The 27,958-nt window shown below is 36.7% G+C and overlaps 2 protein-coding genes across 2 annotated transcripts in view; one reads left to right on the forward strand and one right to left on the reverse strand.

Annotated features, from left to right (window-relative positions):
* LOC127618533 (CXXC-type zinc finger protein 4-like) overlaps positions 1-27,958 on the forward strand; it is an 85,083-nt gene that overhangs the window by 13,476 nt on the left and 43,649 nt on the right. The window lies entirely within an intron of this gene.
* Positions 1,093-27,936, reverse strand: LOC127618536 (antiviral innate immune response receptor RIG-I-like). The gene is given in 20 exon segments (XM_052091041.1): positions 1,093-1,745; positions 6,636-6,797; positions 6,889-7,035; positions 7,115-7,263; positions 13,672-13,842; positions 13,999-14,086; positions 14,170-14,315; positions 14,437-14,503; positions 14,505-14,573; positions 15,586-15,743; positions 15,821-15,922; positions 16,080-16,242; positions 23,749-23,998; positions 24,107-24,266; positions 24,472-24,579; positions 24,658-24,807; positions 25,718-25,862; positions 26,913-27,097; positions 27,191-27,325; positions 27,456-27,936. Coding segments are annotated over 20 exon segments (2,814 nt in total). The 5' UTR covers positions 27,562-27,936; the 3' UTR covers positions 1,093-1,592.

Genomic DNA, 27,958 nt, shown 5'->3' on the forward strand with positions numbered 1-27,958 from the left:
TAGGCAACATGAATTACAATGACATGAAGTCCTGTGCTCCAGAATGAGAGAGGGGCTGAAAGATGCCTTCACACTTGCACAGATTTACATCACACACGACGAGCGTCGGAGGGACAAAGACATGTAACAATACTTAGATATTATAAATGATGCTGGAAGGAAATATAAACACAGTTGGGTGATTCAAAAGCTTGATTTAATCAATATAAGCATTGAACATTATTGTTTATATATATATATATGTGGTGTGCTCTAACCTCATTATGCATAATGGGAGGAGCCTCAGAGCTGGTTGCTCAGTATTGAATAAAAGGGCCAATAATTGTGACCAAACATATATTTGACAAAAATATTCGTTTTGTGATCAAACTCGCAATTGATTGATATCCATAAGAGGATATATTTTTGTCAATATTTTGAATGAACAACCAAAACGATAAACAAAAAAGATGTATTTTTTACAGCCGTCTTTGCTCATATTTATCAAGGTATGTTTCTATATCACAAGGGATGTGATAATTGTGCAAATGTGCTATTTTATGTTGGTTTTAAACACATAATTCCCTCTTACATTAAAAAAAATTAAAAAAACGATATATATGTTTTTTTTAATTTAAGCATTTAATTTTCACAATAAAATTTGATCTAATAATTAAAAATAATCTCTAATAAAATTTTATATATTTTTTTTTATTTTTTTATTTAAGCATTTAATTTTCACAATAAAATTCGATTTAATAATTAAAAATAATCTCTAATAAAATTTAAAAACCTAAATATTTTAGGGTTTTTGAGACACAGCACTTGTGATATTTATATATATATATAATAATGGCACACGTTAAATATGAGCAAAAAATACGTATTTGTTGTTTATCGTTTTGGTTGTTCATTCAAAATATTAACAAAACATCTAACCCTATATATATATATATATATATATGTATCACAAGGGCCGTATCTCAGTAACAACAATATAATTGTGTAAATGTGCTTAAAACAAGTACGTCATTATTTCATTATCAGTTTTTTTTCCTCGTCTGGTTTAGTGGTAAGTCCCACTGTGACAACATGCCCCGCTAGTTTCATTTAGCCTGTAAATCTGTCCAAAATCCACTCAACTAGTAAGAGCGCCCGTGCCGCGTGAACATAACGTGTTATTACACCACAGGCTGCGATTAATAGTTGTAATTAAAGTATTTTCCACCTCGTGGGGCAAATCATCCATCAGGACAATCACGACCGCATCCCACAAAAACACCCCCAGGTCATAAATCATCCCAAAATAAAGTTGTTTGTATATTTCATTATTCTCATTGCATCCATAATCATCACTGTAATACGATTATTCTCTTTAGAAACATAACGCCCCAAAAAGGCTTTATTAACTTTATTGACAGGAAATGTACACAAATACAGTCATAACTAATCAATAATCCATTCATATTATTACATTCTCCATGTTCAATGTGTACAACAATAAAAGTGACCTCTGACCTGGGAAACATTTCGTCTAGTGATTTATCTGAAGCGCAACAAGTAACAACAAATAAAGGACAGCTCGTGTCTGCGTGTGCTTCAGTTCGTCGTCCTCATTCTCTCAGTGGCCATGTTTCAGGCGTGATCTCCGTCATGTCAAACTCGCGCATGGCGAACGTCACGTCACGCCACTTCCTGAAGTACAGCTGCCTTTGGGTGACGCGATCCTTCAACACGAAACTCTCGATCTTCAACACCGGCAGATCCTGCAGTCGTGAACACAACACACATATTTCACCTCCAAACCAAAAGTGTGGAATAAACTATATTTTGCTTAAAGAAAATAATTAATACGATATTTTGTCATTGTGGAATTATTTTCATGCTAATGAAGCACATTTACTTCCAAAATTCTCATAACTGTGTTGCAAAAATGATATATTTTTAGCATTCATTCAGTGAAGTACCGCCTGTATCCAGCAGGGGGCAGTAAGCGACACTCCAGCTCTATAGACAGCACGCAAAAAACTAGCAACGGCACCCGACGAGGATGCGCTCTTGCGTTCAATAACACCTGGACGAAGCATTATTCCGATCACAGGGATCTTAAGATGCGTTCTTCTACGTTTCAAGCTTTGCTTAACTTTACACGGTTTATGATGCGACGCAACCAAAGTGAGACGCTTCAGAAGGGTCTGACGCAGACCCGTCCTTAGAAAAGCCCTTATAATAAATCTATCTCGGACATATTGACGAACTCTATCGCAAAATAAAGGACCAATGATGGACTTCGTTTTTAAGCCACTTTTTGTATCGTCTTATCAAAAGACCCATTTGTGACGAGCTTTAACTTCCTGTCTGATGTCTTGAGATGTTGCGTCAATATATCCACATAATGTTCCTTCCTCATGATATCATCATCTATTTAGTGAAGTGCACCAGTCCCTCCTGCAGCAAACACCCCCACAACATGATGCTGCACCCCCATGCTTCACGGTTGGGATGCTGTTCTTCAGCCTTTTATCCTCCAAACATAACGATGGTCATTTGGACAAACAGTTCAATATGTGTTTCATCAGACCAGAGGACATTTCTCCAGTCAGATCTTTGTCCCCATGTGCACTTGCAAACTATATTCTGGCTTGTTTATGGTGGTTTTGGAGCAGAGGCTTCTTCCTTGCTGAATCTTTCAGGTTATGTCCATATAGGACTCGTTTTGCTGTGGATCTAGATACTCGTCCACCTGTTTCCTCCAGCATCTTCACAAGCTCCTTTGCTGTTGTTCTGGGATTGATTTGCACTTTTCACACAAACTACGTTCATCTCTAGGAGACAGAATGCGTCTCCTTCCTGAGCGGTGTGATGACTGTGTGGTCACATGGTGTTTATACTTGTGTACTATTGTACAGATGAACGTGGCACCTTCAGGAGTTTGGAAATTACTCTCAAGGATGAACCAGACTTCTTGAGGTCCACAATGTTTTTCTGAGGTCTTGTCTGATTTCTTTAGATTTTCCCATGATGTCAAACAAAGAGAAACTGAGTTTAAAATACATCCTCAGGTACACCTCCAATCAGAAGCTAATTGGCTAATTGTCTAAAGGCTTGAAATCATGTTCTGGAGTTTTCCGAGCTGCTTAAAGACACAGTTAGTGTATGTAAACTTCTGACCCGCTGGAATTGTGATTATAGTCAATTAAAAGTGACACAATCGGTCTGTAAACTATTGCTGGAAAATGACTCGTGTCGTGCACAAAGTAGACGTCCTAAACGACTCGCCAAAACTATAGTTTGCTCATATTATATGTGTGGAGTGGTTAAAAAATGACATTAAGACTTCAATCTAAGTGTAGGTGAACTTCTGACTTTAGCTGTATTATTATTTGAGGGGCTTTCTCAGTAAATACTTATATATGCAAATAATTGTATTAATTAATCAGCATATTATACGAATTATTAATTCAATTAATTATACAATTATAATCGAAGGACAGTCCTAATACTTTTTACTTTCTGTTTATATGTATCATGGTTGTATTTGTTGTAATGAATTGAACTTTGGTTGATTTTAATAAAAAAATGTTTTATGATTTTCTGATACATTTTAAAATAGTTTAGTTTTATGATAATGAGAATTAAATAGTCACAATACAGTAATGAGAATTAATTGCGGTATAATTAATAACGTTGCGTAATGCAAAAAAATCACAAGAGCCTAAAAACGGGCTTTGTTTACATTATACAAAATATAAAATTATTCTATTTTGTGCATTTTTTGGGGTTAAAATGTCACTTCTTCATGAGATCTTCACCTCATTGTACCGTTCAAATACAGTGATTTCAAAAACAACATTTGTGACGGACTGAATAATAAAGATATATATATATACACTCACCTAAAGGATTATTAGGAACACATACTAATACTGTGTTTGTCCCCCTTTCGCCTTCAGAACTGCCTTAATTCTACGTGGCATTGATTCAACAAGGTGCTGAAAGCATTCTTTAGAAATGTTGGCCCATATTGATAGGATAGCATCTTGCAGTTGATGGAGATTTGTGGGATGCACATCCAGGGCACGAAGCTCCCGTTCCACCACATCCCAAAGATGCTCTATTGGGTTGAGATCTGGTGACTGTGGGGGCCATTTTAGTACAGTGAACTCAATGTCATGTTCAAGAAACCAATTTGAAATGATTCGAGTTTTGTGACATGATGCATTATCCTGCTGGAAGTAGCCATCAGAGGATGGGTACATGGTGGCCATAAAGGGATGGACATGGTCAGAAACAATGCTCAGGTAGGCCGTGGCATTTAAACGATGCCCAACTGGCACTAAGGGGCCTAAAGTGTGCCAAGAAAACATCCCCCACACCATTACACCACCACCAGCAGCCTGCACAGTGGTAACAAGGCATGATGGATCCATGTTCTCATTCTGTTTACGCCAAATTCTGACTCTACCATCTGAATGTCTCAACAGAAATCGAGACTCATCAGACCAGGCAACATTTTTCCAGTCTTCAACTGTCCAATTTTGGTGAGCTCTTGCAAATTGTAGCCTCTTTTTCCTATTTGTAGTGGAGATGAGTGGTACCGGTGGGGTCTTCTGCTGTTGTAGCCCATCCGCCTCAAGGTTGTGCGTGTTGTGGCTTCACAAATGCTTTGCTGCATACCTCGGTTGTAACGAGTGGTTATTTCAGGCAAAGTTGCTCTTCTATCAGCTTGAATCAGTCGGCCCATTCTCCTCTGACCTCTAGCATCAACAAGGCATTTTCAGCCCACAGGACTGCCGCATACTGGATGTTTTTCCTTTTCACACCATTCTTTGTAAACCCTAGAAATGGTTGTGCGTGAAAATCCCAGTAACTGAGCAGATTGTGAAATACTCAGACCGGCCCGTCTGGCACCAACAACCATGCCACGCTCAAAATTGCTTAAATCACCTTTCTTTCCCATTCTGACATTCAGTTTGGAGTTCAGGAGATTGTCTTGACCAGGACCACACCCCTAAATGCATTGAAGCAACTGCCATGTGATTGGTTGATTAGATAATTGCATTAATGACAAATTGAACAGGTGTTCCTAATAATCCTTTAGGTGAGTGTATATACATATATATATATATATACAGATTTGAACAAAAAACTACTGCCGGATAATGACATTCTGTATTGCTCAGAAATGATGTTTTAAAGACGTACAAAAGCTTTTTATAGTTCTAACAATAAATAATTTCCACTGAACATGGATTCGATCTGCTGAACACAAGACAGGCCAAAATATAAAGACAACAACAATGAGAGATAAACAGAAAATAAAAAATAACTAAATATCATCGCGTCATGATGGATGTCAAAAAAAGGTTATTTTTTACTTTAAAAATTTTTTTTTTGCTGTTCAAAACAACAGAACTCACATTTCCATGCATAAAACATTACATATGCATATGTCGGGCAATTCCACGGAAATCTCAACCACATCAAGGAAAAATCAAAAGTTACTGATGGATTTAAGTTCTACTGTGGTGTAATGGATAACGCCGCTCACACCGCTAGAGGGCGCCGCTTGCTTACACAATGCTGACTGAAGCGCTGATGAAGACTATTTTCAAACGCAGCTATTATTATTAGTGGTGCTTGCCAAAGGCTAGGCTAAAACATGCTAAAAACGTCCTAACATCATGCTAACACATGCTAGCATCGCTTAGTGAAAGGTTAAAACATGTTAAAAACTTGTTACATTATGCTAACACATGTTAGCATCGCCTAGTGAAGCGCTAAAACATGCTAAAAACGTGCTAGCATCATGCTAACACATGTTAGCATCGCCTAGCGAAGTGCTAAAACATGCTAAAAACGTGTTAACATCATGCCAACACATGCTAGCATCGCTTAGTGAAGTGATAAAACATGTTAAAAACATGTTAGCATCATGTTAACACATGTTAGCATCGCCTAGCGAAGTGCTAAAACATGCTAAAAACATGTTAGCATCATACTAACACATGTTAGCTTCGCCTAGCGAAGTGCTAAAACATGCTAAAAACGTGTTAGCATCGCTTAGCGAAGTGCTAAAACATGCTAAAAACGTGCTAGCATCATGCTAACACATGCTAGCATCGCAGATTTATGTGATAAAACATAACATTTACATTCTACCATCATGAAAAACACATGCTAGCAACATTCTAGGACCATTATTTTAGTTCTTAACAAGTTATAACATGCTATTTGACAAGTTTTGCCACGGCAAGCACCACTCATATTTTCTTCAGGAAATGTACCCATCTAGTTTATATATTATTATTATTATTATAGTTTTAATTTGGTCAATAATAGGCCGATAAATAAAGCTGATAGATGCATATATATCTCTCACATCTGCCAATAAATAAACTATTTCTTACTAATGTTTACATCACATGCATTTCATGTTTGAAAGAGCGATTTCTGATATCAAGTATTTGTTTATGAATGACAGTTTGAATGAAACAATATTCCTGAGAGGAGGAGTGTGCTCATTTGTTTGGAACGATCAAGGAAGCGTGTCAGATTTGATTTGGTTGGAGTGACACATTGAGAGTTTAATCAGCTCACAAACTCTCGCTGGAAATTAAAAAATGCAGAGATCAAACAAGGATGTGCGGTTTCACCTGTATGGTGAAGTAGGAGGCGATGATGCCCCAGTCGTGTCTGCACTCAGCACACAGCATCTTCTCTTTCTTACTGATGCCATCAAAGCTTTTGGGGTTTTTATGGGGTATTGTGATGCAGCGTTTGAAGATAGAATTATCCAGAATGATGTGATGAGACTTCTGATGGAGAGAGGAAACGTGTATCAAACATGCCTAAAGAAATACTGATCAAGAGAAGATGTTCAGGAATATTCCTTTAAAGCATCCATACCTGCAAGACTCGAAGGTCATCGCTCAAAGCCGCAAACCTCTTGCACTTGGCGCAGAGCAGCTGGTAGCTGGCCTGAGTTTTGGGTTTATCAGGACTCGCACTAATAAGATCCCTCCTGGCCTTATCTTCCCGCTGTATCACGTCCACCTGAACACACACACACACTGTGATGTCATACAGCAGAAGAACAGCACTAATGATTACATGAACAGTGAAAGTGCTGAACCTTGTTACAAATGTCTTCAGGGTGAATCTGTAGTTTGGTGATGGCAGATTCCACGATTTTCTCCTTAAACACGTTCATGCGCTCTTTCTCAATGCGCTCAGCACTGCTGGAGATCAGGAAACAACGACTGCCCTGTGCACGACCACGACCTACAGCACACACACACACACACACACACAACACATCTCAAATCCCATAGTATTAACGTGTTTGTGTGTATTTGTGTTTGTATTTGTGTGTGTGTGTTTATGTGTGTGTGTGTGTGTGTTCGTGTGTGTATTTGTGTGTGTGTTCATGTGTGTATTTGTGTGTGTTCATGTGTGTATTTGTGTGTGTGTATTTGTGGATGTGTTCATGTGTGTGTGTTCATGTGTGTATTTGTGTGTGTGTATTTGGGTGTGTGTTCATGTGTGTATTTGTGTGTGTTCATGTGTATTTGTATTTGTGTATGTGTATTTGTGTTTATGTTTGTTCAAGTGTGTATTTGTGTGTGTGTTCATGTGTGTATTTGTGTTTGTATTTGGGTGTGTGTATTTGTGTTTGTGTTCATGTGTGTATTTGTGTTTGTATTTGGGTGTGTATTTGTGTTTGTGTTCATGTGTGTATTTGGGTGTGTATTTGTGTTTGTGTTCATGTGTGTATTTGTGTTTGTATTTGTGTTTGTGTTCATGTGTGTATTTGTGTTTGTATTTGGGTGTGTATTTGTGTTCATGTGTGTATTTGTGTTTGTATTTGGGTGTGTGTTCATGTGTGTATTTGTGTGTGTGTATTTGTGTGTGTGTTCATGTGTGTATTTGTGTTCATGTGTGTATTTGTGTGTGTATTTGTGTGTGTGTATTTGTGTGTGTGTTCATGTGTGTATTTGTGTGTGTGTGTGTTTATGTGTGTATTTGTGTATGTGTATTTGTGTGTGTGTGTTTATGTGTGTATTTGTGTGTGTTCATGTGTGTATTTGTGTATGTGTATTTGTGTATGTGTATTTGTATATGTGTATTTGTGTGTTCATGTGTGTATTTGTGTATGTGTATTTGTGTGTGTTCATGTGTGTATTTGTGTATGTGTATTTGTGTGTGTGTATTTGTGTGTGTGTTCATGTGTGTATTTGTGTGTGTGTTCATGTGTGTATTTGTATTTGTGTGTGTGTTCATGTGTGTATTTGTGTATGTGTATTTGTGTGTGTTCATGTGTGTATTTGTGTATGTGTATTTGTGTGTGTGTATTTGTGTGTGTGTTCATGTGTGTATTTGTGTGTGTGTATTTGTGTGTGTGTTCATGTGTGTATTTGTGTGTGTGTTCATGTGTGTATTTGTATTTGTGTGTGTGTTCATGTGTGTATTTGTGTATGTGTATTTGTGTGTGTGTGTTTATGTGTGTATTTGTGTGTGTGTTCGTGTGTGTATTTGTGTATGTGTATTTGTGTGTGTTCATGTGTGTATTTGTGTATGTGTATTTGTGTGTGTGTATTTGTGTGTGTGTTCATGTGTGTATTTGTATTTGTATTTGGGTGTGTGTTCATGTGTGTATTTGTGTGTGTGTTCATGTGTGTATTTGGGTGTGTATTTGTGTTTGTGTTCATGTGTGTATTTGTGTTTGTATTTGTGTTTGTATTCATGTGTGTATTTGTGTTTGTATTTGTGTTTGTGTTCATGTGTGTATTTGTGTTTGTATTTGGGTGTGTATTTGTGTTTGTGTTCATGTGTGTATTTGTGTTTGTATTTGGGTGTGTGTTCATGTGTGTATTTGTGTGTGTGTTCATGTGTGTATTTGTGTTCATGTGTGTATTTGTGTGTGTATTTGTGTGTGTGTATTTGTGTGTGTGTTCATGTGTGTATTTGTGTGTGTGTGTTTATGTGTGTATTTGTGTATGTGTATTTGTGTGTGTGTGTTTATGTGTGTATTTGTGTGTGTGTTCATGTGTGTATTTGTGTATGTGTATTTGTGTATGTGTATTTGTATATGTGTATTTGTGTGTGTTCATGTGTGTATTTGTGTATGTGTATTTGTGTGTGTTCATGTGTGTATTTGTGTATGTGTATTTGTGTGTGTATTTGTGTGTGTGTTCATGTGTGTATTTGTGTGTGTGTTCATGTGTGTATTTGTGTGTGTGTTCATGTGTGTATTTGTATTTGTGTGTGTGTTCATGTGTGTATTTGTGTATGTGTATTTGTGTGTGTGTGTTTATGTGTGTATTTGTGTGTGTGTTCGTGTGTGTATTTGTGTATGTGTATTTGTGTTCATGTACGTATTTGTATATGTGTATTTGTGTATGTGTATTTGTGTGTGTTCATGTGTGTATTTGTGTATGTGTATTTGTGTGTGTGTATTTGTGTGTGTGTTCATGTGTGTATTTGTATTTGTATTTGGGTGTGTGTTCATGTGTGTATTTGTGTGTGTGTTCATGTGTGTATTTGTATTTGGGTGTGTGTTCATGTGTGTATTTGTATTTGTGTGTGTGTTCATGTGTGTATTTGTGTATGTGTATTTGTGTGTGTGTTCATGTGTGTATTTGTGTATGTGTATTTGTGTGTGTGTTCATGTGTGTATTTGTGTGTGTGTATTTGTGTGTGTGTATTTTTGTGTGTGTATTTGTGTGTGTGTTCATGTGTGTATTTGTGTATTTGTGTGTGTGTTCATGTGTGTATTTGTGTGTGTGTGTTTATGTGTGTATTTGTGTGTGTTCATGTGTGTATTTGTGTATGTGTATTTGTGTGTGTGTATTTGTGTGTGTGTTTATGTGTGTATTTGTGTATGTGTATTTGTGTGTGTGTATTTGTGTGTGTGTTCATGTGTGTATTTGTGTTTGTGTATTTGTGTGTGTGTTCATGTGTGTATTTGTGTGTGTGTGTTTATGTGTGTATTTGTGTATGTGTATTTGTGTGTGTTCATGTGTGTATTTGTGTATGTGTATTTGTGTGTGTGTTCATGTGTGTATTTGTGTGTGTATTTGTGTATTTGTGTGTGTGTTCATGTGTGTGTGTTCATGTGTGTATTTGTGTGTGTGTTCATGTGTGTATTTGTGTGTGTATTTGTGTATTTGTGTGTGTGTTCATGTGTGTGTGTTCATGTGTGTATTTGTGTGTGTGTTCATGTGTGTATTTGTGTATGTGTATTTGTGTGTGTGTTCATGTGTGTATTTGTGTGTGTGTATTTGTGTGTGTGTATTTGTGTATTTGTGTGTGTGTTCATGTGTGTATTTGTGTGTGTGTGTTTATGTGTGTATTTGTGTGTGTGTGTGTTTATGTGTGTATTTGTGTGTGTGTTCATGTGTGTATTTGTGTGTGTGTGTTTATGTGTGTATTCGTGTGTGTGTGTTTATGTGTGTATTCATGTGTGTATTTGTGTGTGTGTTCATGTGTGTATTTGTGTATGTGTATTTGTGTGTGTGTATTTGTGTGTGTGTTCATGTGTGTATTTGTGTGTGTGTTCATGTGTGTATTTGTGTGTGTGTTCATGTGTGTATTTGTGTGTGTTCATGTGTGTATTTGTGTGTGTGTATTTGTGTGTGTGTTCATGTGTGTATTTGTATTTGGGTGTGTGTTCATGTGTGTATTTGTGTGTGTTCATGTGTGTATTTGTGTATGTGTATTTGTGTGTGTGTATTTGTGTGTGTGTTCATGTGTGTATTTGTGTTTGTGTATTTGTGTGTGTGTGTATTTGTGTGTGTGTTCCTGTGTGTATTTGTGTTTGTGTATTTGTGTGTGTTCATGTGTGTATTTGTGTGTGTGTATTTGTGTGTGTGTATTTGTGTGTGTGTTCATGTGTGTATTTGTGTGTGTTCATGTGTGTATTTGTGTGTTTGTGTTTATGTGTGTATTTGTGTATGTGTATTTGTGTGTGTTCATGTGTGTATTTGTGTATGTGTATTTGTGTGTGTGTATTTGTGTGTGTGTTCATGTGTGTATTTGTGTATGTGTATTTGTGTGTGTGTTCATGTGTGTATTTGTGTGTGTGTATTTGTGTGTATTTGTGTTTGTGTATTTGTGTGTGTGTTCATGTGTGTATTTGTGTGTGTGTGTTTATGTGTGTATTTGTGTATGTGTATTTGTGTGTGTGTTCATGTGTGTATTTGTGTATGTGTATTTGTGTGTGTTCATGTGTGTATTTGTGTATGTGTATTTGTGTGTGTGTATTTGTGTGTGTGTTCATGTGTGTATTTGTGTGTGTATTTGTGTATTTGTGTGTGTGTTCATGTGTGTATTTGTGTTTGTGTATTTGTGTGTGTGTTCATGTGTGTATTTGTGTGTGTGTGTTTATGTGTGTATTTGTGTATGTGTATTTGTGTGTGTGTTCATGTGTGTATTTGTGTATGTGTATTTGTGTGTGTGTTCATGTGTGTATTTGTGTGTGTGTATTTGTGTTTGTGTATTTGTGTGTGTGTTCATGTGTGTATTTGTGTGTGTGTGTTTATGTGTGTATTTGTGTATGTGTATTTGTGTGTGTGTTCATGTGTGTATTTGTGTATGTGTATTTGTGTGTGTGTTCATGTGTGTATTTGTGTTTGTGTATTTGTGTGTGTGCTCATGTGTGTATTTGTGTGTGTGTATTTGTATTTATTTGTGCATTTGTGTGTATTTGTGTGTGTGTATTTGTGTATGTGTATTTGTGTGTGTGTTTGTGTGTGTTTGTGTATGTGTATTTGTGTTTGTGTATTTGTGTGTGTGTTCATGTGTGTATTTGTGTTTGTGTATTTGTGTGTGTGTTCATGTGTGTATTTGTGTGTGTGTATTTGTGTGTGTGTTCATGTGTGTATTTGTGTGTGTTCATGTGTGTATTTGTGTTTGTGTATTTGCGTGTGTCTTCATGTGTGTATTTGTGTTTGTGTATTTGTGTGTGTGTTCATGTGTGTATTTGTGTGTGTGTTCATGTGTGTATTTGTGTGTGTGTTCATGTGTGTATTTGTGTGTGTGTTCATGTGTGTGTTCATGTGTGTATTTGTATTTGTGTATTTGTGTGTGTCTTCATGTGTGTATTTGTGTTTGTGTATTTGTGTGTGTGTTCATGTGTGTATTTGTGTGTGTGTTTATGTGTGTATTTGTGTGTGTGTTCATGTGTGTATTTGTGTTTGTGTATTTGTGTTTGTGTATTTGTGTGTGTGTTCATGTGTGTATTTGTGTGTGTGTATTTGTGTGTGTGTTCATGTGTGTATTTGTGTTTGTGTATTTGTGTGTGTTCATGTGTGTATTTGTGTTTGTGTATTTGTGTGTGTCTTCATGTGTGTATTTGTGTGTGTCTTCATGTGTGTATTTGTGTTTGTGTATTTGTGTGTGTGTTCATGTGTGTATTTGTGTGTGTGTGTATTTGTATTTATGTGTGCATGTGTGTATTTGTGTATGTGTATTTGTGTGTGTGTTCATGTGTGTATTTGTGTATGTGTATTTGTGTGTGTTCATGTGTGTATTTGTGTGTGTGTTCATGTGTGTATTTGTGTGTGTGTATTTGTGTATGTGTATTTGTGTGTGTGTTCATGTGTGTATTTGTGTTTGTGTATTTGTGTGTGTGTTCATGTGTGTATTTGTGTGTGTGTATTTGTGTGTGTGTTCATGTGTGTATTTGTGTTTGTGTATTTGTGTGTGTTCATGTGTGTATTTGTGTTTTTGTATTTGTGTGTGTCTTCATGTGTGTATTTGTGTGTGTCTTCATGTGTGTATTTGTGTTTGTGTATTTGTGTTCATGTGTGTATTTGTGTGTGTGTGTATTTGTATTTATGTGTGCATGTGTGTATTTGTGTATGTGTATTTGTGTGTGTGTTCATGTGTGTATTTGTGTATGTGTATTTGTGTGTGTGTTCATGTGTGTATTTGTGTGTGTGTTCATGTGTGTATTTGTGTGTGTGTGTTCATGTGTGTATTTGTGTTTGTGTATTTGTGTGTGTGTGTTCATGTGTGTATTTGTGTATGTGTATTTGTGTGTGTTCATGTGTGTATTTGTGTGTGTGTTCATGTGTGTATTTGTGTTTGTGTATTTGTGTGTGTGTGTTCATGTGTGTATTTGTGTGTGTTCATGTGTGTATTTGTGTGTGTGTTCATGTGTGTATTTGTGTGTGTTCATGTGTGTATTTGTGTTTGTGTATTTTTGTGTGTGTTCATGTGTGTATTTGTGTATGTGTATTTGTGTGTGTGTTCATGTGTGTATTTGTGTATGTGTATTTGTGTGTGTGTTCATGTGTGTATTTGTGTGTGTTCATGTGTGTATTTGTGTGTGTGTATTTGTATTTATGTGTGCAAGTGTGTGTATGTGTATGTGTGTATTTGTGTGTGTTCATGTGTGTATTTGTGTATGTGTATTTGTGTGTGTGTTCATGTGTGTATTTGTGTTTGTGTATTTGTGTGTGTTTATGTGTGTTCATGTGTGTATTTGTGTTTAAGTGTGTATTTGTGTTTAAGTGTGTATTTGTGTGTTTGTGTATTTGAGTGTGTTCATGTGTGTATTTGTGTGTGTGTTCATGTGTGTATTTGTGTGTGTGTATATTTGTGTATTTGTGAGTGTGTATGAGTGAATGTGTTTGTATATATTTGTATGTGTGTGAATGTGTTTGTGTATGCGCATATGTGTGTTACCTCTAACTTGCACCATCTTCACCACATTCCCCACATACTCGTACATGAGCACCAGGTTGCATTGTGGGATATCGATGCCTTCATCAGCGACAGATGTGGCGATCAGTATCTTACTCTGATCAGTGCTCTTAAACGAGTCCAGAACTCCTTTCTGACTGGTCACAGTCATTCCTGTACAACAACACAACTGCACACATGACACCTGAGAGCAGACACACACATGAATAATCCTATAGCAATATATACAGTCATTTATCCAGCATCTTCACGCACCATCACAAAATGTTGCATTAAAAACATGACGTAACAGTGTGTGAAAGCACTTACCAGAGTTTGATTTTCGTCCTTTTCCGATTAGAACTCCGGGTTTCAGGAACTTCAGGGAATCCGTGTCTTCAATCCATTTCTTCATGGCCTTAAATGTGTGCACACATACATGTGAAAAGTCTTAACATGTTTACATTTGTCCATTTGACAGTCGGAGCAGGTTGAACTCACATCGGCGAGGGCTCGCGTCCTGACGAACAGAACCGTGCGTGTCTGGTCGTTGTTGTGATACTCTTCATCCAGAATGAACTTGAGCTCCTGTAGTTTAGGGTTCTGCTGCCCCTCATTGGCCAGAAGCAGCAACTGCGGCCGCTGACCTGCAGCAGTGAAACACATTAAACACTGACCAGAGACCTGCTGAAATGAGTTACAATACAACAGACCATCATTTGTAAACATATAAACTCTGAACTAATAATCAAACTGATTGTGATTTACAGTCATATAAGGCGGTGACGTTCCTCTCAGTCTCATCGTAGCCGGCGTTTCGGACCTGCTCAACAAACGGCGTCCAGATAATCCAGCGCATCTTTAGTCCGAGCGTCCTCGTTAATTATCAGAGCATCGTTATATTTCTGAGAAAGGATGAGAAAATATCATCAGATACAAGACTGGCAGATTTCATTTCAGATCCTTATTGATTACGGATTTATTTATATAATAAACATATTTAGATATTTAAACAACAAAACAAAACAAATATCAAACGGGTCTATTCTAGAACAAAACAAACCCCAAACCAAACAAAATACAAAAACAACCCCCACCAAACAAATATATCATTAAATATAAAAAAACAATAAAAAAACTAAATGGAACCCCAAAACAAAAACCTTAAACCAAACCCCAAACAAAAAATAAACAGAAAAAAGTAACCCCCCCTCCCAAAAAAAACTAAAACAAAACACCAACCCAAACTAGAACTCTGAAAACAAAACCTAACAAACAACAATACAGACAAAAAAACATAAAAACAAACCAAAACTCTGAAAATAAACAAAACCCCAAACAAAAAATAAAGAACCAAAATCAAACCAATGCCACCCCCCCCACACAAAAAAATACTGAAAATAAAACCAGAACCCAAAAACAAACACACCAAACAAAACCAAATCATCCCCCCAAAAACAAAACAAAAACATTTACGTAATAAAAACCCTGAAAACAAAACCCACAAACTAAAAAACCCCAAACAAAAAATAAACAAAGCCAGAAAAAACCCAGAAAATAAAACCTAAAAACAAACAAACAAAACCCCATAAACAAACAAACAAGCAAAAACAAACTAAAAGCTTGAAAGCAAAACTCAAACCAACAAACAAAAAGTTTACAAACAAAACCAAACCAACCCCCCGACCCAAAAATCAGAAAAAAACAAAAAAACTAAATAAAACAAAAACAAAACTCCAAACCAAAACCTTAATCCCCAAAACAAACCAAAAACAAACAAAACCAACCCCCCCAAACAAACATAAAAACACCCCCCCCCCAAAAAAACACATAAAAACGAATAGAAATACAACCGAATCCATAACCACTGAAACACAACTGAATCTGTCTGTCTGACTGTCTGTCTGACTGTCTCACCCTCAGGTGTTCAGTGTAGTTGTACAGCGCTCTGCAGATCCTCCTCTCCTCCTCTTCATTGCTCATCTGAAGAACTCTGCAGCGTTTCTGAACGGACACGATCCACTGCTCGTACTTCTGAGATCCATACTCACGGTTCTGAATGTGAGACAGGCTCTCTGCCAGACAGACGCGTGTGTGTTAGTGTGTGTATGTGCGAGAGCAGTATATGTATAGACAGGTGAGAGAGGTGTACCGATATTGTAGACCGTCTGTGCGAGCTGTTCGATGTTACTCATGATGTGGCAGATTATCCTGATGAAGGGATCAGAGGTGCGCTGAGGAACCTCAAAGAACTCTGACACACACACAAACACACACAGATTCAATAGTTGTGTGCCATTGTAATATTTTGTTATATTACTAGTTGATAAAACGTTTGAAAACACGGGAAACTCTTTTCATGGTAAAGCGTGAGTATAATATTTGATTCAATGGTGCATGTAGATTCAGACCTTTCTGAGGTGTGTGCACATATGTCCGGAGCTCGTCCAGGTGATGGGTAACCGTGGTGATGACCCTGGCATCCAGGTTAGCACACAGCTGTAAGATATTGTTTTCTGCCTCCAGCAGATTCTTGAATGAACCGATGCCAACCGACGCTGTCAGACCCACAATCTGACCGAGAGATCATTAACCAATCAATTTACTACACATAGAATAAAACAGAGCAAAATAGAATAGCAGAATAGACATGAATAGAATACTAGAATAGAATAGAATAGCAGAAAATAATTTAATAGAACACCAGAATAGAACAGGGCAGACAAAAATAGAATAGCAGAATAGACTTGAATAGAATACTAGAATAGAACAGGGCAGACAAGAATAGAATAGCAGAATAGACTTGAATAGAATACTAGAATAGAATAGAATAGCAGAAAATAATTTAATAGAACACCAGAATAGAACAGGGCAGACAAAAATAGAATAGCAGAATAGACTTGAATAGAATACTAGAATAGAACAGGGCAGACAAGAATAGAATAGCAGAATAGACTTGAATAGAATACTAGAATAGAACAGGGCAGACAAGAATAGAATAGCAGAATAGACTTGAATAGAATACTAGAATAGAACAGGGCAGACAAAAATAGAATAGCAGAATAGACTTGAATAGAATACTAGAATAGAACAGGGCAGACAAAAATAGAATAGCAGAATAGACTTGAATAGAATACTAGAATAGAACAGGGCAGACAAGAATAGAATAGCAGAATAGACTTGAATAGAATACTAGAATAGAACAGGGCAGACAAGAATAGAATAGCAGAATAGACTTGAATAGAATACTAGAATAGAACAGGGCAGACAAAAACAGAATAGCAGAATAGACTTGAATAGAATACTAGAATAGAACAGGGCAGACAAAAACAGAATAGCAGAATAGACTTGAATAGAATACTAGAATAGAACAGGGCAGACAAGAATAGAATAGCAGAATATAATTGAATAGAATACTAAAATAGAACAGGGCAGACAAGAATAGAATAGCAGAATAGACTTGAATAGAATACTAGAATAGAATAGAATAGCAGAAAATAATTTAATAGCATACTAGAATAGAACAGAGCAGACAAGAATAGAATAGCAGAATAGACTTGAATAGAATAGAATACTAGAATAGAACAGGGCAGACAAGAATAGAATAGCAGAATAGACTTGAATAGAATACTACAATAGAACAGGGCAGACAAGAATAGAATAGCAGAATAGACTTGAATAGAATAGAATACTAGAATAGAACAGGGCAGACAAGAATAGAATAGCAGAAAATAATTTAATAGAACACCAGAATAGAACAGGGCAGACAAAAATAGAATAGCAGAATAGACTTGAATAGAATACTAGAATAGAACAGGGCAGACAAAAATAGAATAGCAGAATAGACTTGAATAGAATACTAGAATAGAACAGGGCAGACAAGAATAGAATAGCAGAATAGACTTGAATAGAATACTAGAATAGAACAGGGCAGACAAGAATAGAATAGCAGAATAGACTTGAATAGAATACTAGAATAGAACAGGGCAGACAAAAACAGAACAGCAGAATAGACTTGAATAGAATACTAGAATAGAACAGGGCAGACAAAAACAGAATAGCAGAATAGACTTGAATAGAATACTAGAATAGAACAGGGCAGACAAGAATAGAATAGCAGAATATAATTGAATAGAATACTAAAATAGAACAGGGCAGACAAGAATAGAATAGCAGAATAGACTTGAATAGAATACTAGAATAGAATAGAATAGCAGAAAATAATTTAATAGCATACTAGAATAGAACAGGGCAAACAAAAATAGAACAGCAGAATAGACTTGAATAGAATACTACAATAGAACAGGGCAGACAAGAATAGAATAACAGAATAGACTTGAATAGAATACTAGAATAGAACAGGGCAGACAAGAAAAGAATAGCAGAATAGACTTGAATAGAATACTAGAATAGAACAGGGCAGACAAGAATAGAATAGCAGAATAGACTTGAATAGAATACTAGAATAGAACAGGGCAGACAAGAATAGAATAGCAGAATAGACTTGAATAGAATACTAGAATAGAACAGGGCAGACAAGAATAGAATAGCAGAATAGACTTGAATAGAATACTAGAATAGAACAGGGCAGACAAAAATAGAATAGCAGAATAGACTTGAATAGAATAGGGCAGGCAAGAATAGAATAACAGAATAGACTTGAATAGAATACTAGAATAGAACAGGGCAGACAAGAATAGAATAGCAGAACAGACTTGAATAGAATACTAGAAAAGAACAGGGCAGACAAGAATAGAATAGCAGAATAGACTTGAATAGAATACTAGAATAGAACAGGGCAGACAAGAATAGAATAGCAGAATAAACTTGAATAGAATACTACAATAGAACAGGGCAGACAAGAATAGAATAGCAGAATAGAATTGAATAGAATACTAGAATAGAACAGGGCAGACAAAAATAGAATAGCAGAATAGACTTGAATAGAATACTACAATAGAACAGGGCAGACAAGAATAGAATAGCAGAATAGACTTGAATAGAATACTAGAATAGAACTGAGCAGACAAGAATAGAATAGCAGAATAGACTTGAATAGAATACTAGAATAGAACAGGGCAGACAAGAATAGAATAGCAGAATATAATTGAATAGAATACTAGAATAGAACAGGGCAGACAAGAATAGAATAGCAGAATAGACTTGAATAGAATAGAATACTAGAATAGAATAGAATAGCAGAAAATAATTTAATAGAATACTAGAATAGAACAGGGCAGACAAGAATAGAATAGCAGAATAGACTTGAATAGAAGACCAGAATAGAACAGGGCGGACAAGAATAGAATAGCAGAATAGACTTGAATAGAATAGAATACTAGAATAGACTAGAATAGCAGAAAATAATTTAATAGAATATTAGAATAGAACAGGGCAGACAACAATAGAATAGCAGAATAGACTTGAATAGAATACTAGAATAGAACAGGGCAGACAAGAATAGAATAGCAGAATAGACTTGAATAGAATACTAGAATAGAACAGGGCAGACAAAAATAGAATAGCAGAATAGACTTGAATATAATACTAGAATAGAACAGGGCAGACAAGAATAGAATAGCAGAATAGACTTGAACCAAATAGAAGACTAGAATAGAACCAAGCAGATTAGAATAGAATAGCAGAAAAGAATTGAATAGAATACTAGAATAGAACAGGGCAGACAAGAATAGAATAGCAGAATAGACTTGAATAGAATACTAGAATAGAACAGGGCAGACAAGAATAGAATAGCAGAATAGACTTGAATAGAATAGAATACTAGAATAGAATAGACTTGAATAGAATACTAGAATAGAACAGGGCAGACAAGAATAGAATAGCAGAATAGATTTGAATAGAATAGAAGACTAGAATAGAACCGAGCAGATTAGAATAGAATAGCAGAAAATAATTGAATAGAAGACTAGAATAGAACAGGGCAGACAAGAATAGAATAGCAGAATAGACTTGAATAGAATACTAGAATAGAACAGAGCAGACAAAAATAGAATAGCAGAATAGACTTGAATAGAATACTAGAATAGAACAGGGCAGACAAGAATAGAATAGCAGCATAGAATTGAATAGAATACTAGAATAGAACAGGGCAGACAAGAATAGAATAGCAGAATAGACTTGAATAGAATAGAATACTAGAATAGAATAGACTTGAATAGAATACTAGAATAGAACAGGGCAGACAAGAATAGAATAGCAGAATAGACTTGAATAGAATAGAAGACTAGAATAGAACCGAGCAGATTAGAATAGAATAGCAGAAAATAATTGAATAGAAGACTAGAATAGAACAGAGCAGACAAGAATAGAATAGCAGAATAGAATTGAATAGAATAGCAGAAAATAATTGAATAGAATACTAGAATAGAACAGGGCAGACAAGAATAGAATAGCAGAATAGACTTGAATAGAATACTAGAATAGAACTGGGCAGACAAGAATAGAATAGCAGAATAGACTTGAATAGAATAGAAGACTAGAATAGAACTGAGCAGATTAGAATAGAATAGCAGAAAATAATTGAATAGAATAGAATAGAATAGCAGAAAAGAATTGAATAGAAGACTAGAATAGAACAGAGCAGAATAGAATAGCAGACAAGACTTGAATAGAATAGAATAATAGAAAAGAACAGAGCAGACTAGAATAGAATAGCAGAAAAGATTTGAATAGAATACTAGAATAGAATAGAATAGCAGAAAAGATTTGAATAGAATACTAGAATAGAACAGGGCAGACAAGAATAGAATAGCAGAATAGACTTGAATAGAATACTAGAATAGAACAGGGCAGACAAGAATAGAATAGCAGAATAGACTTGAATAGAATACTAGAATAGAACAGGGCAGACAAAAATAGAATAGCAGAATAGACTTGAATAGAATAGAATACTAGAATAGAATAGAATAGAATAGCAGAAAAGATTTGAATAGAATACTAGAATAGAACAGGGCAGACAAGAATAGAATAGCAGAATAGACTTGAATAGAATACTAGAATAGAACAGGGCAGACAAGAATAGAATAGCAGAATAGACTTGAATAGAATACTAGAATAGAACAGGGCAGACAAGAATAGAATAGCAGAATAGACTTGAATAGAATACTAGAATAGAACAGGGCAGACAAGAATAGAATAGCAGAATAGACTTGAATAGAATACTAGAATAGAACAGGGCAGACAAGAATAGAATAGCAGAATAGACTTGAATAGAATACTAGAATAGAACAGGGCAGACAAGAATAGAATAGCAGAATAGACTTGAATAGAATACTAGAATAGAACAGAGCAGACAAGAATAGAATAGCAGAAAATAATTGAATAGAATACTAGAATAGAACAGGGCAGACAAGAATAGAATAGCAGAATAGACTTGAATAGAAGACCAGAATAGAACAGGGCAGACAAGAATAGAATAGCAGAATAGACTTGAATAGAATACTAGAATAGAACAGGGCAGGACAAGAATAGAATAGCAGAATAGACTTGAATAGAAGACCAGAATAGAACAGGGCGGACAAGAATAGAATAGCAGAATAGACTTGAATAGAATACTAGAATAGAACAGGGCGGACAAGAATAGAATAGCAGAATAGACTTGAATAGAAGACCAGAATAGAACAGGGTGGACAAGAATAGAATAGCAGAATAGACTTGAATAGAAGACCAGAATAGAACAGGGCAGGACAAGAATAGAATAGCAGAATAGACTTGAATAGAATACTAGAATAGAACAGGGCAGACAAAAATAGAATAGCAGAATAGACTTGAATAGAATAGAATACTAGAATAGAATAGAATAGCAGAAAAGATTTGAATAGAATACTAGAATAGAACAGGGCAGACAAGAATAGAATAGCAGAATAGACTTGAATAGAATACTAGAATAGAACAGGGCAGACAAGAATAGAATAGCAGAATAGACTTGAATAGAATACTAGAATAGAACAGGGCAGACAAGAATAGAATAGCAGAATAGACTTGAATAGAATACTAGAATAGAACAGGGCAGACAAGAATAGAATAGCAGAATAGACTTGAATAGAATACTAGAATAGAACAGGGCAGACAAGAATAGAATAGCAGAATAGACTTGAATAGAATACTAGAATAGAACAGGGCAGACAAGAATAGAATAGCAGAATAGACTTGAATAGAATACTAGAATAGAACAGGGCAGACAAGAATAGAATAGCAGAATAGACTTGAATAGAATACTAGAATAGAACAGGGCAGACAAGAATAGAATAGCAGAATAGACTTGAATAGAATACTAGAATAGAACAGGGCAGACAAGAATAGAATAGCAGAATAGACTTGAATAGAATACTAGAATAGAACAGGGCAGACAAGAATAGAATAGCAGAATAGACTTGAATAGAAGTACCAGAATAGAACAGGGCAGACAAGAATAGAATAGCAGAATAGACTTGAATAGAAGACCAGAATAGAACAGGGCAGACAAGAATAGAATAGCAGAATAGACTTGAATAGAATAGAATACTAGAATAGAATAGAATAGCAGAAAATAATTTAATAGAATATTAGAATAGAACAGGGCAGACAAGAATAGAATAGCAGAATAGACTTGAATAGAATACTAGAATAGAACAGGGCAGAAAAGAATATAATAGCAGAATAGACTTGAATAGAATACTAGAATAGAACAGGGCAGACAAAAATAGAATAGCAGAATAGACTTGAATATAATACTAGAATAGAACAGGGCAGACAAGAATAGAATAGCAGAATAGACTTGAACCAAATAGAAGACTAGAATAGAACCAAGCAGATTAGAATAGAATAGCAGAAAAGAATTGAATAGAATACTAGAATAGAACAGGGCAGACAAGAATAGAATAGCAGAATAGACTTGAATAGAATACTAGAATAGAACAGGGCAGACAAGAATAGAATAGCAGAATAGACTTGAATAGAATAGAATACTAGAATAGAATAGACTTGAATAGAATACTAGAATAGAACAGGGCAGACAAGAATAGAATAGCAGAATAGACTTGAACAGAATAGAAGACTAGAATAGAACTGAGCAGATTAGAATAGAATAGCAGAAAATAATTGAATAGAAGACTAGAATAGAACAGGGCAGACAAGAATAGAATAGCAGAATAGACTTGAATAGAATACTAGAATAGAACAGGGCAGACAAAAATAGAATAGCAGAATAGACTTAAATAGAATACTAGAATAGAACAGGGCAGACAAGAATAGAATAGCAGCATAGAATTGAATAGAATACTAGAATAGAACAGGGCAGACAAGAATAGAATAGCAGAATAGACTTGAATAGAATAGAATACTAGAATAGAACATACTTGAATAGAATACTAGAATAGAACAGGGCAGACAAGAATAGAATAGCAGAATAGACTTGAATAGAATACTAGAATAGAACCGAGCAGATTAGAATAGAATAGCAGAAAATAATTGAATAGAAGACTAGAATAGAACAGAGCAGACAAGAATAGAATAGCAGAATAGAATTGAATAGAATAGCAGAAAATAATTGAATAGAAGACTAGAATAGAACAGAGCAGACAAGAATAGAATAGCAGAATAGAATTGAATAGAATAGCAGAAAATAATTGAATAGAATACTAGAATAGAACAGGGCAGACAAGAATAGAATAGCAGAATAGACTTGAATAGAATACTAGAATAGAACTGAGCAGACAAGAATAGAATAGCAGAATAGACTTGAATAGAATAGAAGACTAGAATAGAACTGAGCAGATTAGAATAGAATAGCAGAAAATAATTGAATAGAATAGAATAGAATAGCAGAAAAGAATTGAATAGAAGACTAGAATAGAACAGAGCAGAATAGAATAGCAGACAAGACTTGAATAGAATAGAATAATAGAAAAGAACAGAGCAGACTAGAATAGAATAGCAGAAAAGATTTGAATAGAATACTAGAATAGAACATAGCAGACAAGAATATACAAGAATTTAACAGAGAAAGAATAGAATAGTAGAATAGAATAGAAGACTAGAATAGAACAGAAGAAAACAGAATAGAACACAACTGTGTGGTACCTGTGGCAGTGAGTGTGTGTTGGTGGTGAGTTTGGTATCCAGGTAACGGGTCATGATGTTGTTATATGGGTGTTTTCCGGTCGTGTTATGACACTCATCCAGCAGAATGAGTGACAGCAGCTCGAGAGACGCCACCTCGCCGCTATTAAGAGCGTTCACCAGAATCTGAGCCGTCATCACCACAATATCATGATTGTCCAGGAGCCAGAGCACAGACTGACTCTCCATATCACCACAAATACCCATCACCCTGCAACACCAAAAACACACTTTAGAAAGGGTCTAGATTTGGACTGTCATGCGTGTGTGTGTGTGTGAGAGAGAGAGAGAGAGAGAGAGAGAGAGAGAGAGGTTGCACCTGATACTGGGGTCCTTGCAGGAAAAGTGTTCCTTGAAAAGTTTGTACTGCTGTTCATAGACATCAACCTTGGTTGCCATGAACACGACCTTTGCCCTGCCAGGGAACTTCTGCAGGTGATTTTCACAGATCGCCAAGGCAACAATAGTTTTCCCACATCCTGAAGGAAAATAACGATCAACTTACACTGGAAATACACCGTGATCAAGACTAAGACTTTGTGTAATGAGCCAGAGTCCAACATGGTCTTGAGAGGTCGTAAGACCATCACCATCAGATCTAGACTGGTACAGCCCACATTTTTACAGCTATTAACAGTGTTTCATGTGTGAATGTGTCTTTGTGGTTTCATTGGTGTGAAGCACCTGTAGGAGCGCAGATGATGGTGTTGCGTCCTTCAACAGCATCGGTGGTCAGTTCCTTCTGATACTCTCTGAGCTTCTTCTCACCTGAACGCTCACCTTCACTGATCCCTGCACAAAGGTCAAAGGTCAAATTCCAGCAGATCTTTCAGGTGTCAGGTGTGATTTTTGTGATGTTGGGTTCTGTACCTGTTGACACAATTGGCATCTCTGTGGAACTGATGTTGTTAGCGCTCAGATTATCTTTACTCTCACCATCCTCTCTGTACTCAAAACACACTGACATCATTTCTGAATCTCCATCACATGCAGCGTCCTTCACAACCGTACCACCTCCATCTACAAAAGAAAAATCAGCACTGTAAGACAAGATTAAAGTGATTGTCCAATTAGTTATGAGCTTACGACACAGGTACTGGACAAAAATGGATGGATGGATGGATGGACACTAGACAAAAATGGATGGATGGATACTAGACAAAAATGGATGGATGGATGGATTGATGGATGGATGGATGGATACTGGACAAAAAGGGATGGATGGACACTAGACAAAAATTGAAGGATGGACACTAGACAAAAATTGAAGAATGGACACTAGACAAAAATAGATGGATGGATGGATGGATGGATGGATACTGGACAAAAAGGGATGGATGGATGGATACTAGACAAACATTTAAGGATGGATACTAGACAAAAATGGATGGATGGATGGATGGATGGATACTGGACAAAAATGGATGGATGGATGGATGGATACTAGACAAGGATGGATGGATGGATGATACTGTACAAAAATGGATTGATGGATGGATCCTAGACAAAAAAGGATGGATGGATGGATGGATGCTAGACAAACATGGATGGGTGGAAGAAAGGATACTAGACAAAAGTAGACAGATGGATACTAATAAAAAATGGATGGAGGAAGGTTATTATGGAAAAATTGATGGAAGGATGGATACTAGACAAAAGTGGATGGATGAATAAATGGATAGGTCATGGATGGATGGATGGATGGATGGATTGGTGGGTTAGATTATGGATTCTAAACAAAAAAAGATGGATAAATGGATGGAAAGATGGTTATTATGGATGGATGGATGTTGAAGATTGGTTAGATTAATACATTCAGTAGGTGGATGGATGATTATTTATGGATTGGTGCATGGAATGATGGAAGGAGAAAAGGATGGATGAATGGTGATAATGTATGGATGAATGAAAGAGAATCTAGCAGCTTTACTGAATTCCAGCAGTTCTAATGCCGGTTCTAATCTGCATGCGTCCAGAGCGAGCTTCAGCACCTTAAACCAATTGGGTTTATCAGAACGCACAAGACACTCCACCAGTTTCTCACTGGCAGCTATCGGACCGCGCATTTTTTCCACCTGTAAAACACAAATACACACTTATTTAAAATGCATCAATGGTAGGTAGCTGTGCAGTGTGTAAACTTCAGTCCCCTGGCCTCAAGAGGCACACTAGCGACTGACGCTAGGGGGCTGTAGCCTTTAGCTTCCTCATTAGCGCACCCGCTGGCTGACGCCGGTTCGAATCCCGCTCAGAGGGGGTCAAGCAGGACCAGTTACAGTGATGAAGTGACCAGGATGGACGTGAGGTTTAGGGGGGGTGATTGGCTGTGCAGTGTGCAAACTTCACTCCCCTGGCCTCAAGAGGTGCACTAACGACTGATGCTAGGGGCTGTAGCCTTTAGCCTCCTCGTTAGTGCGCCCGCCTCCTAGTGTTCCTAGGAACACTAACGACTGACGCTACATTTACATTTATGCATTTGGCAGACGCTTTTATCCAAAGTGACTTACAGTGCCCTTATTACAGGGACAATCCCCCCGGGGCAACCTGGAGTTAAGTGTCTTACTCAAGGACACAATGGTGGTGACTGTGGGGATCAAACCAGCAACCTTCTGATTACCAATGTATTATACAGAGCACTTATTACAGGGACAATCCCCCCAGAGCAACCTGGAGTTAAGTGTCTTACTCAAGGTCACAATGGTGGTGACTGTGGGGATCAAACCAGCAACCTTCTGATTACCAATGTATTATACAGAGCACTTATTACAAGGACAATCCCCCCGGAGCAACCTGGAGTTAAGTGTCTTACTCAAGGTCACAATGGTGGTGACTGTGGGGATCAAACCAGCAACCTTCTGATTAACAGTTTACCAGTTATGTGGTTTAGACCACTACACCACCACCACTCTATACTAGGGACTATAGTCTTTAGCCTCCTCGTTAGTCGCCCGCCTCCCATGCCAGCTGACGCCGGATCGAATCCCGCTCACAGTGGGTCGAGTATTACCGGTTATAGTGGTGCCGTGACCCAGATGGGAGTGAGGTTTAAGAGGAGCACTAACGACTGACTCTAGGGGCCATAGCCTGGGTACACATGCACAAGTAGGAGATGTTTGGCTCTGGACTCACCGCTGGATCTCCTCACATTCTCTCATGTTCAGACAGTCGCTCATGTGGGCGAGCAGTTCGCCAGGCTTCATGTGTTTAGTGATGGATGGTTCGATCTTCTCCAGAAGCTTTTTGTGTTCCTGCAGCTCTTCTAACTCACGGAAGTTCCACTCCTTAATGGCGGCATAAAGACCAGTATAGTCTACACACCAAAACAAACACATATTTCACCCAGACACTTGTTAAATATGTTAAATATTTACTTTACTAATATTAACCCGGAAATGTAACTCACCTGAGGCATGTAGGATGTCCAGAAAGGCCTGAAACCAGCCCACTTCCTCTAACTCGCACATTTTGTCCAACATTATTTGAGCTGCTGTGGTCACAGACGATGTCAGCTCTATTGAGATAATATTTTCCACGACCTCTGTGCGAAGAGAACATACAGAATATAGTTTGTCGGAATGTTTATCACTAGACATTTGCACTCCCCATGGCATCAATAGAAAACACTGGTTCCGGAGTACAGTAAACAAACAGCGTTAGAGGAGTCTCACCTTTATCCAGGTATTCCGTCATGAAGGATTTGATAATTGACGGTCGCACAATCTTAGTGATATATTCACTCGAGCGTCGTAAATTCTCCTTTTCCTGCTCGTACATTTCTACAGAGATTCAGCACACGATGAAGAAGAGGATTAAACTCTGACTGACGGACTCCTCCGAGATCAAGGAGGCTTTAATAGCGCAGAAACGAAACTGAAACTAAAGGTACACGAGGAAACGAAACAGATCCCAATCCAATTATCCCTTGTGAATCCGTGTATCATTCGTTCACTTCATACTCAAATGGGAATTCAAAATCGGGAAAACAAAAAAACTACTTATTTCATTATTCGCTTAAAAACAAACAATGTCGTGTCTTTCGTAATTGCAATTTAATGCTCAAGTTAAAAATAGGACATTGGTAAAATAGCCAATAAGGAACACTGTGCATTTCGATGATTCGATTTCACTCATATATAATATGGTTTGAATATTTGATCCGCACTAATGGGTG

This window comes from Xyrauchen texanus, chromosome 25 (assembly GCF_025860055.1).
Source record: "Xyrauchen texanus isolate HMW12.3.18 chromosome 25, RBS_HiC_50CHRs, whole genome shotgun sequence".
Lineage (NCBI taxonomy): Eukaryota > Metazoa > Chordata > Actinopteri > Cypriniformes > Catostomidae > Xyrauchen > Xyrauchen texanus.